Here is a 15,409-nt window from a genome sequence, read left to right on the forward strand (position 1 = left end):
GTTAATAAATTAAAAATATATATATAAAAGTTTAAATCCCATCACCAAACCATTGTAGCATCAAATGAATTCATTAAAACCTTTAAAAAAGCTAAAATCTACTTCCATACCATTTAACATATTTAAAAAGTTATATATATATATAAAATTAATGAGCGATCTTTTTCTTGCCTCTAGAGTGGACAGGAAAAGAAAAATGGAGTTTTTCTCTAGTAAAAATCAAAAGAAAGACAAAAGACATTATTACAACTTCAGGGTAGTAGTCGAATTTCAGCTTGGCTTAATATTTTCCACGCCCTTTAACTGGCATGATGCATGCTTCCACACCCTCCCACTATGGATCATCCTAGTCAAAGGAAAGTAATTACATGAAGACCATTACTGCATTTGCTCATAATGGAAAACCAAGCGTGTGAAAGTATTTCGCGACTTGCTTTCTCTGTGTATAGAGTTGTCACTTTCCGACTTAATCTCAACAGCGACCGCAGATGACACCAGTAGCCGGTGTTAAAGAACGTGATTTGGTATATATGGAGGAGAAAGTAATATTGGATTAATGGGTTTGATTTCTCAGACTGTATTTGATGGTGGTAGAAATGTTATAGGGTATGGATCTCTTTTCCCCAAACATTTAAAAAAAATACCTCCATTTATTTAATGAAAATTTGCTAAAGTTATTAAAGAGATCTTTTATCCATGTATTTAGTGTCATTCCGAAAGCTCTAATGGCTAGAGAGGTATGACAATAAATTGTTTCATTTTTCTCCCATTCTTTCTGATGTGTATATTTTTTTCCTGCCCTTTAATGAAAAATTATATCCTTGCATTTGTCCACACATGATAATATATTCTACAATACTATATTTGTATGTTATTTTTTATTTTCCCATTTGAGTTTTAGATCACTAGTGTCACTGTTGGAGAAGTAAAACCGATTATAGACATGCACCATAGGAAAGCAGAGATGGGCAAATGTCGATGCCTGCTTTACGAGTTAGTATATAAATTGCATTTATTATCAATTTAATATCACATATAATGAAAACTCATTTTCTTTTTGTATATCGAATATATATATTAATAGCTACAATTCAGCTTTCAAGTGAAATACTTTAATGAAAATATACTTTCATCATGTGGATCACTACGAAAATCACGCATAAATTAGCTACTATGAAAATTTTGTATTATATATCCATTTTGTAAAGCTTTACTAATAGTTAACATAGAACACGACTCTACCATTGAAAAATAGCATTTTCGAAAATACTTTAATACCACTCTTTTATCATGCACTCATTTAAGTATGTTTTATATTATTCAGGAGATTCATGAACTCTTGAAGAGCTTTTGAAGTGGTGGTTAAGGCGCAATTAGGCATACATGCCGAAACCCGGTAATTTAATCTCAATGCTCTATATACACACGGAAATTATAAAAGCGAGATAAATAAGTTATACTTGTTCAGATTGGTTTTTGCTAAATGTTGACGGATATTATAACTTGTTGCTTTCATTCATCAACAGAATTCTACAAGAAGGATTCATCAACCTAGCTGCACGGCAAATCATCATCTCCTCTTCAAATGCAAAAAAACTGATTGAAAAACTTGAAGTAATAATTATAAAATTTTGAATACTATTTACAACATGTTCTTTTTCAATCATTATTATTGATTATTTTAAATTATGATTATAGGAATATTCCCCACATTCATCTCCCAAAATCCCATCTTTAAACACTCTGATTGACCTCAACCTTCCTGTCGCCATGGATGACAACGTTGAACACTCCACTATCTTTGATACACATCCATAATGACAATCATGCGTGGAATGAAGTTGTTTCACTTTTTTTTTTCCTTTTATGTTCACTTTTTTTTTGTTGGAGATAAGAACTTGAAAAACTTTTTTCAGTGTTAATACAAGTAGTTTTGTTTGCTAAAACTTAATTAGAAGCATGAGGACCTTGTATAATATCATCTCAACGATAACATTGCTCTTAAATTAATATTTATGTGATGATGAGTTGTAACAAATTTTCTTGAATGATGAAGTATCTGTGTGTATAAATATATTAGACAAGTATTTTATTTCAATTCTTACAACAAAGAAGAGAAAAAAATCAAGTAAAAGGCTTAATACTTAAAATTGTTTTTCCTTTCAAAGTATTGAAATGAAATCATTTTCATTATTCAATAAACAATATAACATATTCCAGTAATATATTTCCCAACCAACCTTTCACATTTTGCAAATATACTTTTCATATTAAAAATGATTTAAAAGAATGGCATTAACAATTTTTTTTTTTCAAAATTTATACTATTTTTGCAATCTTCTTTTTAAATATAGTTAACCCGCAGCGTTAGTGCAGATACATAAATCTAATAATTTTAGTAATATTATTCTTAATGTTTTTCAACATACTTTGACAACATGTATTTTGGAATCGAGGCATACATATATATATATATATATTAACGAATCAAAAAGTACACAGCGACCCACGCAAGCCTACATAAAATGCCCCGCGAGACAACATACCGTAAACCTCTCTGGTTTCCAGTTTGCTCCCCTCTTCGCTGGAGCTTCGAATCAAGTTCCCAAAACCCTAAAATGGGGACTTTTCTTCGTCGGTCGTCCAAGGCTGTGAGATCGAGATCGAAGCTATGGCCAATGCTATTAGGATCAAGCACAGGAAAATCCCTGAGCTTTGCGAGGTCTCTGCTCGCAATCTCGTCAGAATACCAAAGAGAACGTCGTTGATTTGAGCCAGTACCCGCCGGAGAGGATCAGGAATTTCTCCATCATCGCTCATGTCGATCATGGCAAGTCGACGCTTGCGGATCGGCTTTTGGAGCTCACGGGCACCATTAAGCGCGGCCACGGCCAACCTCAGTACCTTGACAAGCTGCAGGTGAGGAGAAAACGGTGAATTCTTAGAAAGCGTTTCAATCTCAACCAGTTGTTAGTTTCACTTAGACTCTTCAATTATTGCGGAAAGTTTTGTTCTTTTTGTGCCTTCTTCTTGTTAAATCTCCAGAAAGCATTATACGCCATGACCGCAGTTTTGTAACCTGTAAAGATATCGTCTTACTACGGTTTTTGTATCGACCTAAGGATTTTAGATAGTAATTTGTTGCTGTTTGAGAAAAGATTCAGTCACAAAATGCTAATATGACTAATAATTTCGAGAATAATTGCCTTTAGATTCAAATTGGAGAAGTAGTTCTATAATCATATTATCATACATCATGGCATACATGAGAGAAGAAGGGATCTATCAACACTTTCAATGATGGTTTAGAAGGATTGAGCAATCGCTTGTCTTCTGGTTCTGCTTTTTAAAACAACTCTGGAATAAGCAGAGTAGGTTGCTTTGATATGATTTTTATAGGGAAGCAATTTCCTTGTTTGCAGGTGGAAAGAGAGAGGGGTATTACAGTCAAAGCTCAGACAGCAACCATGTTCCATAGGCATGCTCTCAACTCTAATCATGCCATGGATGATAATGATAGACCTAGTTTTCTATTGAATTTGATTGACACCCCTGGTCATGTGGATTTTAGCTATGAGGTATCTCGATCACTTGCTGCTTGTCAAGGTGCTCTTTTGGTTGTTGATGCTGCCCAAGGTGTCCAGGCACAAACAGTTGCTAACTTTTATCTTGCATTTGAATCTAATCTGACCATTATACCTGTGATAAATAAAATCGATCAACCAACTGCTGATCCTGATCGTGTCAGGGCTCAATTAAAATCCATGTTTGATCTTGATCCAAAAGATGCCCTGCTAACTTCTGCCAAAACTGGCCAAGGCCTTGAGCATCTCCTCCCTGCTGTTATAGAGCGAATACCATGTCCACCTGGGCAGTGTGACCTGCCTATGAGAATGCTCTTGTTAGATGCTTACTATGATGAGTATAAAGGAGTAATTTGCCATGTTGCTGTTGTTGATGGTGCACTTCGTAAAGGGGATAAGATTGCTTCTGCTGCGACTGGACAAACTTATGATGCCTTAGATGTTGGAATCATGCATCCTGAACTTAAGTCAACTGGTGTGCTCTTCACCGGGCAAGTTGGCTATGTTGTTAGTGGCATGCGCTCAACAAAAGAGGCACGGGTTGGTGATACACTTCATTGGGCCAAAAGCACTGTTATTCCTCTTCCAGGTATATACTTTCATAGTTTCATTAATTTACATGATCAATATAGTCCTTTTTTGCCATTGCCTTATTTTCTCCTTCCGTGCATGATCCCTTGTTCTGCCATCATTATGATCTTTTACTAGGAAGGTGGCTACTTCCCTGTTAATGCTCCAAATTTTATTGGTGCTGTTGGTTTTCTGTCTTTGCTTATTATTATTATTTTTTAAATCTTTTCTTCAGTTCTTAGTCCTAATTTTTTTTAGGTTTCAAACCTGCAAAGCACATGGTTTTCTCTGGTCTATATCCTGCTGATGGATCTGATTTCGATGCTCTTAACCATGCAATAGAAAGACTTACATGTAATGATGCTAGTGTATCTGTTACCAAAGAAACTAGCACTGCACTTGGCATGGGTTTCAGGTACCCTTTGTTATGAATGCTTTCTTTTCTCTTTGTTGATGATCTTGTATTTGTGTGATCACATTCCTTCAGTCTTTAAGGTCTACACAGTTATCAGGGCTGAGGAAAATGTTGATTAGTCAAATTTTATGGGAATGTTCAATTTTGACAGGTGTGGGTTCTTAGGTTTACTTCACATGGATGTCTTTCATCAACGGCTTGAACAAGTAAGTTGGCATTTCATTGATGTTCAACTTCACTGTATTGGTTTAAGTGATGTGGTATTAGGCTCTATGGTATTTAGTAGCAGAACTTGCAAATTATTTTTAAAACTAAATCAAAGACAGCAGTATTAGCTTCCATCAGGTTGCAAGTATCTGGCAATAGTGTTAGCATATTATACACATCGGATGTGTATCAGATTTTATAGTGCACACTCCGTGTTTGTAAGAAAATCACATCGACTCCATTGTACTCTTCTATGTGTGTGATTGGGATCATTTGATGATACAACTACCATTCAAATCTTTAATGATGTATGTGATCAAAGTGAATGAAATATGCCCATCAGATTTATGATTGAGGTTACATTATATGCTGTGTTCTTAGTTAGATTGTGGATGCCTCAATTGCTCATCATCCTGTTTTGAGATGTATGTGGCTCATAGATCAACTTGTTTCATAGGCATTGATGGATGAGTCAAAAGTTTATTACTTATAAGCGGGTTATGTCCCTTTTCTCATATTATATGCTTGAATCTTTTTGTGGACATGAAAAAAATGAATCATTCTTCTCTTACTTCTAATATTCATGTTCTGTTGGGTATTTGAAATTACATCTGATTGCTATCTGGATTTGCCTCCCAGGAGTATGGAGCTCGAGTCATATCTACCATACCAACAGTACCATATATTTTTGAGTATTCAGATGGGAGGTGGGGTATCTTTATGATAATTTCAGTTACACCTACTCAAATGATTGTTTGATCTGATTATGTGTGCTGTAGTAAGGTGCAAGTTCAGAATCCTGCAACGTTGGCTTCAAATCCTGGTAAACGTGTGGCTGCATGTTGGGAGCCATCTGTAATTGCAACAATTATTATTCCTAGTGAGTAAGCTCTGCTTCCTTATTTGATCATCACAAGAAATGATGCTTTTATGAGTACATATTTATTCTTAAAAACTTAATAATCTTTGTTGTTCTTGTTACACACTTCCAGATATGTCGGGCCAGTTATAACACTTTGCTCAGAAAGGAGAGGAGAACAGCTGGAATATTCATTTATTGATAGGTAAAATTTTGTTACGGTGCAATCCATTTGTTGGTTTAATCAATCTTGTTCACCGGCTGATCATTTCATATTGCAGTCAGAGAGCATTCATGAAATACAGATTGCCTTTGAGGGAGATCGTTATTGATTTCTACAATGAATTGAAAAGTATAACTTCTGGATACGCCACATTTGATTATGAAGATGATGAGTGAGTACAACTTGCTTTTTCAATTACACTTTTAAGATGTTCTGCTTTGGCTTTTAGAACACTCAGCACAAACCTTGAATGTGGCAGTAGCTTTACAATGATTATTTTCTTAGTTTGTGCTAGCTGTTCGACAATTGAGAATTGACTGTGGGTTTTGGTTCCCGAGTTATTAGACCTCATAAAATTGAACATGTTATTCTGACATTTTATAACTGTGCCTCATAGGTATCAAAAGTCCGACATGGTAAAACTCGACATCCTCCTCAACGGCCAGCCTGTTGATGCAATGGCTACTATTGTTCATAATCTGAAGGCTCAGAGAGTTGGTCGTGAACTAGTGGAAAAATTAAAGAAGTTCATAGACAGGTTTATTACCTTTTTTTGACTTTATCGTCGGCAAGCTTTAATTTTTAGTTGCTAAAACTCCATTGCAAGGAAAAATTAATAATAATCAGAGATAAAATCTGGCAGGCAAATGTTTGAAATCACAATACAAGCAGCAATTGGGTCGAAGATCATTGCTCGGGAGACGTAAGATTTCAAGTCCACACTCTCCATATATTTTTCATAACTATAAGACAGATGAATTCTTGGTCGAAGCTTCATATTACAATTCGATAATATTCATTGGTTTGCCATTCCATCTGTATTGACTTACTTTCTTTCACTCATTCCAATTGCGGCTTCCTAGTTCTCAATTATGAAATTTTCAGGTTATCTGCAATGAGAAAGAATGTTCTAGCAAAATGCTACGGTGGCGATGTCACGCGCAAGAAGAAGCTCTTGGAGAAGCAAAAGGAAGGGAAGAAACGAATGAAACGTGTCGGGTCTGTCGACATTCCACAAGAAGCATTCCATGAGTTACTGAAAGTGTCTTGATCGTGTATAATTCGCAAGCATGATAAATAATCATGCATCTAAATTTTCAATCACAATTGTATCTGCCGTAATCTTATGTTATCAGCAGTGTACTTTTCATTCAATCTGTATGAAATAATTGTAACAAAAATTTTGTTCATTCATCATTCAAGTTTATATATATTTATAAATCCATTTATTGGGTATTATTATTATTATTTGCAATTAGCTTTATATGGCAAAGCTAATGTCATACATGGAAGGAACATAGTCAATTTGCTCAACCTCCCAAATCAAATTGGATGAATGAACAGCTGTGTACTCCTACATTTTTAGAATAAAAACATTATAAATTAGATTAAATTTATTTTGTTGAAAAAAAAAGAGAATTAAGTAATTAATTAATTACCTCTAATTTGATGAGTAATTCTTTGGGGGATGGAGCAGAGACAATGATATGGCGAGCAGCTTCAGATATGAAGCCTTCATCAACAGCCATGTCTATGAATGATAACAATGAATCATAATATCCATCAACATTTAAGAGACCAACCTGCCATTTTTATTACATCAATAATCATACATTAAGTCATATAATTTTAGCATGGTATATATGTGGCATATATATATCTTACTGGTTTATTGTGAATTCCAAGTTGAGCCCAAGTAATGACTTCAAGAAGTTCTTCAAGGGTCCCATAACCACCTGTTTATACATATCATCATATTAATAATATATTGGTATAGCATAATCTTTGAATTTACAAATATATTTCTCTCTTAAATATTTTTTACATGAAGAAAATCCTTACCCATGTGTGTATATATGTGTTTGTGTGTGCATACATATATATATATATATGTATCAGTTTATTTCTGGAGATTAGCAACCTCATTATCTTGATATGGTTTGCATGGCTATTAATCATTAAGTAAAAAAAATTTTAATTATGTTTGTCTTAATAGTAAGTGTTTAATAATCATATTATAATGTACTATTATTATTATACCAGGAAGAGCAATGAAAGCATCAGCCTGGCTGGCCATCACTGCCTTCCTTTCATGCATATCTGATACTGCTCTAACTTCTCCCACTGTCTCACCAGTTACCTGAATAAAGATCATCAATCATTAATCATTAATCATACTGTTATAATTAGCATGAATTATAAATTATTAATTAATCAATGAAATGAAGTAAATCATTGAATGGAATTGAAGCTGATGAATTAATTAATCACCTCTCTTGACATCAAAGATCTTGGAATAACACTGCGAAAGAGATAAGTACAAGTAGGGTTGGAAACTTCAACAAAGAGAAAAGAAAACCGCAAAAAGATTCAAAAGAAGAGATTTGAAAGACTATTCTGCATGGATTTTATTCTAGTTTAGTTTGGTTGGTGAAGATACTGCATGGATTACTAGCAGTTATTTAAACATACTTTTAAAGCACAACTTTGTCTTTCCATTAGAGTATCATGTTTGGTTAGATACTTGATGTATTCTAGAGTAGAGAAAAAAAGATAAAGGAATTCATTATAATAAATCAATCCCTATCACGATGAAATTTCGAAGATTACCTTCCGGGTCAGCTACGGCTGTAGACTTGTCGATATATATTTATAGAGAGAAAGATATAAAGGATCCATTGTTCTAAGTAGAAAGAGATAGAATAGATAGAAAGATAGGATGAGAGTTGGAGAAGTCTTTGATGAAAGGAGAAAGAGATGGATATAGACTCGAAATTAAGAGATAAGGAATTCAATGGTGCATGTATAATAAGGTACACGGATAAATAAATGTGGAGATAGAGAGATAAGGAGAAAAGTAGCAAACCCTAGGACATGGCGACCACCATGATGTACAGCTTGAGAGACAAGACCCATCAAACCAATGCTACCACCTCCATACACCAAATCTATACCTCTCTCCACCTGCAATTCATTAACATATATATATACTTATATATTTAACTTCAAACCCATTCAAATCTCTCTCTCTCTCTCTCTCTCTCTATATATATATATATATATGGATTTCAAACAATAAAAGATTTAAAGTTATTGTAGGGAAGTGGAGAGATTAGAGAAGGAATTAGAGACATGTAAGTGGAGAGCATGCATGCATGCATGCACATGATTCATGAGACCATTTTTTTTTTTTAATCTTTATTTTAACTTCCTCTTTTGTAGTTGATATGCAATTCAAGCCATTACTTCAACTCACATCTCTCTCATGAAATTAATTTCTAAATATTGTAATTTAATCTCCATTTTTGTAGGTAGAAAACTAACAATTTATGGAAAATGAAGCAAAGCAAAAAATAAAAAGAAGTTTTATGACCATACTCTCTGAAAGAAGAAGTAGTAGTACTAGTTGTTGGATGGTGTTAATATGCCCAAAAGCATCAAAACAAAGAAAGAGAAGAAGAAGAGACCTAAAACATTCTCCATTCATGATCCACTAACTAACCCTAATTAACCAACAGCAAGAACAATAACAACAACTAATCATTGAATGATATAAATAACCAAAAACATAATATTAATCTAAGTCTAAACCAAATATTTACTCCAAAAGACATCAAATAAAGAAAGTGAAGCAGAGATCTAACCCTAATGACACCAAAACTGAAGAAGCACCACTTAGACACTACCAACATCAATCATGATCTTTGATCAAACTTAAAAAACAAATAGTAACTCCACAAACATCAAAACAAAGAAACAGTAAGAATAGATCTAAAACACCCCACCAATAAACCCTAATAAAAACAAGAAGCTAGCTAGAACTACTTCCATGATATGAATATGAAAAACATGAACTTTGATCAAAACATAAACAAAATATTATAGTCCAAAAACATCAAAAATAGCAAAGAATGATAATATATAAATTATAAAGTTATAAATTAATTACCAACTCCTTTCCAAGCTCCACAGCTGCATCTTGATAACTAACTTTCTTCCCTGAACTACTTCCACAAAACACACAAATCCTACTGAACTTCGAACTCTTTTTCTCTTCACCCTTCTCTTTATCCATCTCCATTAATCTCGACTTCTTTCTTCTCCCGAACTCCAACTCCAAACCTTGAGTTTTATAGACATATGAACACACACCAACAACACACACCTTTTTGGCTTAACGGGTTTGAAACTGTTAAGGATCCGATAAGGTTGGGATTTGGTGTGATTAATGTGCCATGTTTTTTAAATATATAATTATTAGAGCTGCTAATTATCATTTAATGGACTTGATTAAACTAATATAAGAGCAATGTGACCAAGTCCATGTTTGTGGTCATGTTGGTGGAGCCACACTTTCATGTTTTTTTTTGTTTATTTAAATGTTATGATTGATTTGCTTAGTAGCAAATCAACATACGTTTGGTATTTAGGTTTATAATCATTATTTAAGATTTGAAACGAAAAAAATAATGCTTTGGGTTTTTTTTAATTCATTTCTACCTTTTTGCACAATTATTGATGCCCTATATTTTTCTTATTACTTGAAATATTGAGAAATTATTAATCCAATCCTAAATGGAGATAATAGTTGTGCACTAAGGTTTGCAGACAACTAGTTTTTATATATCATGTCTATAAAATATTTTGCATAAGTTATTTAATAATTAATAAATAATGTCAATGGCCTTTTAGCCTATTAACATCTGGTTCTTTGTTTATTTTGGGGAGGATTCAAATTGAATCTTAAGGCCACATGCACAAGATGAGGGTACATGTATATCGAGGTATTAGTTGTATGCCTATGGACATTCTTGGCTTGGGTGTTTGTCATCTATATGTTTAAAAAATCTTAATAATAATAATTTTAAAATTTTAATGATTTTTATTTATATTATTCTAAAAAATATATTATATGTGCGTAAAAGTGAAATTTTAATTTTTTTTAAATAATATCTTTAAAATAAATTTAATTTCTAGGTTAAAAAATAAAAATAGGGATTATGTTTACCAATTGTTTTTTCTTAATCAGTTCGGTGTGAAACGTAGCTTTTGCTATAAAGCCGATTAGCGCAAGCTTTTCGAACATATAACGCCTTTGAACCTTTCCCATTTGGAGTGTCCTTTTAATCCGAAAGAGATCAAGAGGGTCGTAATGTTCGACCTTGGGGTAGAGAAAGCTCTAGGCCCTAACAGCCTACCGATTAGTTTTTTTCCAAAAAATTGGTCATGTATTCAAGCTTATCTCAATTAGCTTAGAATTGACTTCTAACATGGTTAAGCTAACCTCAAAAAGGTCAACTAGCCCAACATTGTGTTTATACCAAAAAAAAATCTGGTGCAACGAAACCTGTGGACTTTCGACCCATAAGTCAAATAAATTCCCCAACTACTCAAAATTATTTCCAAAGTTCTTGCCAATCATCCAAGCGAAGTTATTAACTCTGTGGTGGATCCCTCTCAATCAACATTCATCGAAGGAAGAATTATCACTGACGACATTATGGCAGCTAAGGAGCTTGTAAGTAACCTTCAAAAGCGCAACTTCTTGGGTCATATTTTCAAAGTCGATTTCTCAAAAGCATTTCATATGAAAGAATGGGATTTACTTATGGAGACTCTCAGCACTAGGGTTATGGAAGCTGTTGGATTAATTGGACTGCTTCCTAACTTAACACCTACAAAGCTAATATATTGATTAATGGATCCCCATCCATATTTGTCCGTTCTAAAAGAGGGCTCAAACATAACGACCCTCTCTCTCCTTTGTTGTTTGTGCTAATCGCTGATGCCCTTAATGCTATGTTCAACCTCACTATAAATATACCATTTGTAGTATGCGGATGACCTCTTTGCTTATGTTCATGGGAGGAATTGAGGACATATCTAGCTTTAAACTGATTTTATATATCTTCAAAGGAATTTTAGGCCTTGCAATTAATTTTCACAAAAGTTGCCTTTATTCCTCTAAGTGGTATAACACCCTAGACCCCGGTGTCACCAAGCACTTAACAATCCCACCGCCATCCTCTTCATCACCTATCTTGGGATCCTAATCTCTAGAAGACCCGAAAAAAACAAGATTGGTAGAAATAAATCAACAAAATAACTCCAAACTTCTCTAGTGGAAGATCTAATTTATTTCTATCAAACGAAAACTGACCTTAATCAACTCAATGCTAGTCTCGCCCATCCAATAAACCATAAAGGGTTTTTGACACAGTTTTTTTCTCGGAGTTTTTAAAAAACACCACTGACTTTAGGGTTTTAATACCTTTTTTTACCGAAATGCCAATAAATTTGAACTTTAGCGGTGTTTTTTTTAAAAAAAAACCCCGCTTCATTATTGATGTTTAAATTTTTAAATTAAAATTCAAAAAATTACACGTTAGAGGCGCCACCAAATCTTTTACCTTTCGTTGCATTTTTCAAGAAAACATAGTCAAATTATATTTTTTTAATTTAAAATTTAGCAGTATTTGTTAAATAAAAGCCACAGATTATAATTTTTTAAATTTAAAATTTATAAAATTAAAATTTTAGTGGCATTTGTTCAAATAAAAACAGCTACATTACAGATTTTTTAAATTTAAAATTTATAAAATTAAAAAATTAGTGGCATTTTTAGCGAAAAACGCCTCAAATTTTCAAAATTCAAAATTAGCTATTTAAAAAATTAAATTAAATTTGGCACCATTTATTTGAAAATTTTAAATTGTGCACCGTTTTTTAGGCAAAACGCTTCTAAATGCTTAAATTTTTTACTTTCTATAAATACTATTGTCAATTGAAATTAGGTGGATGAAAAGTTAAGAAGAGGAAGAGGGGAGAAGAAAAGGAAAGGAAGAGAAGAAGAAGAAGAGAAAGTAAGATGATGATGGTGATTATGAAGCTAGAAGAAGAAGAAGAAGAAACTAGAAGAGAAAGAAGAAGAAGAGGAAAAAAGAAACTAGAAGAAGAAGGAGAAGGAGAAGAAGAAGAAGAAGAAAAAGGAAATAATTAAAAATAAAAAATCTAAAAAAAGGTGAACAAGAAAAAGAGAAAATTAATATATAACAATAAAAATTAGAGGAGCTAATTTATTTTTTAAAAAGAAATCCGGTTAAATTAGAGGTATTTTTTTAAAAAAATTAATATTTAAAAAAAAGGCTAAATTTATTACATTTTTAATTAATAAATGCCTCTAAAAGTCACACCGTTAAAATAGTGACATTTGTAGATAAACACCGCTGAATTCGCAATGTTTTTCAGGAAATGCCGCGAATGGCTGGAACATCCTTGACACAATCTTCGTCGGCATTTATGCTGCCATTTTTGCACCGTTTTAAAACGTCGCTAAAGACCAAAATAAATGCCGCTGATCTAATTTGGTGTTGTGATCCTGACCTATTGGATGTTAGTCTTTGCCTTGACTATTTGGGTTACCTATGAAATTGACAAGATTCTTATGGATTTCTTTTCGAGTGGCAAAAGCTCTGATTATCTTAAGTGTCGCCTTATGGCCTCGAAGTAGGTGTGTAAATCTAAAAATCAAATAATGGGGTATCCTCAATCTACAAGATTTCAACAAAGCACTACTAAGTAAATGGTGGTGGAAGCTTTTGCGGAACCTATCATGGTGCTAGTCCCGGTGATTTCTTATAATTATCTCCACATGCTAGACACCAGGGTCAACGTTCTATAGTTTTCCCCAGAGGAAGTCCTTCTGGTGAGGGATACATAGCTGCCTCTTTGCCTGCAAGTACAATTTGGCAATAAAGATTAAAGATGGTAAATCCATTTTTTTTTCTAGCACGACCTCTAGGTAGATGGTAAGATACCCAAGGATAATTGGCCAGATCTCTTCTTTTCTTGGTCAAACTATAATGTATTTGCGTATGAGTTCCAACTTCTACAAGGAGATCCCAAAAATGAAAGATTCAATATATTACATGCTAACCTTAGAGGTCAACTAGCTGATGGCATGGACTACAAGTTATGGCGGTGGGAAAGAAGTGGTATCTTCTCATTCAAATTCTTTTGTCTATTTCTCAATGATGGTGGCCTTAGATGCCCTCTACACAAGTCCTTATAGATGGGTCCCTATCCTAGGAAGATCATAATCTTCAATTGGCTCGCTGAGGACAATAGAACCCTTACCATGGTCAATCTGGGAAAAAGAGGATGTAACAGCATCTCTATGACATCATGCGTCTTTTAACACACTATAGAAGAAACTATCATCACCTTCCTTATCAATTGGCCCAATGCAACTCGTATTTGGAACCATTATTGTAACATTATTGTAACATTCTCAATTTCCCCAATATTTTAACCTCTCAATGAGGTCTAGTCTTCTTAGAGGAGTGAGTGCTTTGGCACTCTACTAGCATTAAGATCTATTGATAAGGGCCATTTATTGTGATTATTATCAAAATCTAGCACATGTTCCTTAGTTGAATTCATGCAGTTCCTCAGGGCAATCAAGCAAATTGGTAAGAGTGTGTCTCGAAGATCAAGTGCAACCTCAACTTCATGGCCTTTAAGGATAGGTACTCGGACGAGCGGCCACCCCCATCGTCCCCGCGACCCATCATATATAGATACTACTATTGCCTTTTGATTGCTCAGGCTAGGCCATTAGTCTTCTATTCACTGTTCCCCTCTTATTTGTCATTTGTAGTCACCCTTTTTCATTCTTGGTGGATGTTTTGTTCTCTCCTCAGTGTTTCTTCTGTACTCTATGTTTTGTCATTTGTAATCGTAAAAATAAAAATAATTTTTGAACTATTTATATTAATTTTTTTTTTAGTTTTTCTATAATCTTAAAAATAAAAGTAATTTCTGAACTATAAAATTAATTTTGATCTATATTAAAAATTATTTTTAGTTTTGTTTTTAGAGATGAAAATAAATACTCTTTCGATCATATTATAAACAATCCTGGACATGAAAACTTCTAAAAATCATGAAGAACTTCGAAAAGTATGTACTCCCTCCATTTCTAAATATATGTCGTTTAAGGTTGTTGCACAAGAATTAAGGATAGCATTAATTTACCTAAATTTTGACATAACATACAATGAAATTACTAAACTATCCCTCTCTTGAAACCATGCATTTTTCTTGGGACTATAAATATTACTATTTTCATTTATATAACTTAGGAAATTGAAGATGGGTAAAATTGGAAAAAAAAAAAGAATAAATATTGCTTTGATATTGTAAAACGACAACTATTTTGGAATAATTTTTTTTTCTTAAAACGACATGTATTTAGGAACGGAGGGAGTACTTATGATAAAATAAGATGGGTATATTGAATTAATTCAAATAACTATAAATATAAGATCAAAGTATTTATAAGTCCCTGGAAGTTTAAAATTTTCAGATCAATCCTTATAATTTTTTTATATTTTTTCAATCCTTTATTCTATAAATATATTATATGTATAAAAATAAAATAATAAAATAAATAAATAAATATAAGAATGATAAGGGAACGAAACTCATTATTGTACTCTTTTTCATGGCTTTGAAAAATGTGACCATTTTCTTTTGGTTCTTTACTTCCA

General features: G+C 33.2%; 2 protein-coding genes across 2 annotated transcripts; one reads left to right on the top strand and one right to left on the bottom strand.

Annotated features, from left to right (window-relative positions):
- The first annotated feature begins 2,525 nt into the window (after positions 1-2,525).
- Positions 2,526-7,013, top strand: LOC120254099 (translation factor GUF1 homolog, mitochondrial). Its single transcript, XM_039262247.1, has 12 exons — positions 2,526-2,601; positions 2,714-2,919; positions 3,423-4,173; positions 4,413-4,569; positions 4,721-4,775; positions 5,416-5,483; positions 5,556-5,660; positions 5,769-5,840; positions 5,917-6,030; positions 6,256-6,396; positions 6,502-6,561; positions 6,744-7,013. Exons 1-12 carry the CDS (start codon positions 2,526-2,528, stop codon positions 6,907-6,909), a joined length of 1,971 nt encoding a protein of 656 aa, XP_039118181.1. The 3' UTR covers positions 6,910-7,013.
- A 64-nt stretch (positions 7,014-7,077) lies between these two features.
- LOC120254098 (probable cytokinin riboside 5'-monophosphate phosphoribohydrolase LOG6) lies at positions 7,078-9,943 on the bottom strand. The gene is made up of 7 exons (XM_039262246.1): positions 9,808-9,943; positions 8,725-8,822; positions 8,130-8,160; positions 7,899-7,998; positions 7,524-7,594; positions 7,298-7,441; positions 7,078-7,212 (listed from the first exon to the last, which is right to left on the bottom strand). The coding sequence occupies exons 1-7, from the start codon at positions 9,937-9,939 to the stop codon at positions 7,120-7,122; spliced, it is 669 nt and encodes a 222-aa protein (XP_039118180.1). The 5' UTR covers positions 9,940-9,943; the 3' UTR covers positions 7,078-7,119.
- Positions 9,944-15,409: the final 5,466 nt, after the last annotated feature.

Source organism: Dioscorea cayenensis, unplaced genomic scaffold (assembly GCF_009730915.1).
Source record: "Dioscorea cayenensis subsp. rotundata cultivar TDr96_F1 unplaced genomic scaffold, TDr96_F1_v2_PseudoChromosome.rev07_lg8_w22 25.fasta BLBR01000341.1, whole genome shotgun sequence".
Taxonomy (NCBI): domain Eukaryota; kingdom Viridiplantae; phylum Streptophyta; class Magnoliopsida; order Dioscoreales; family Dioscoreaceae; genus Dioscorea; species Dioscorea cayenensis.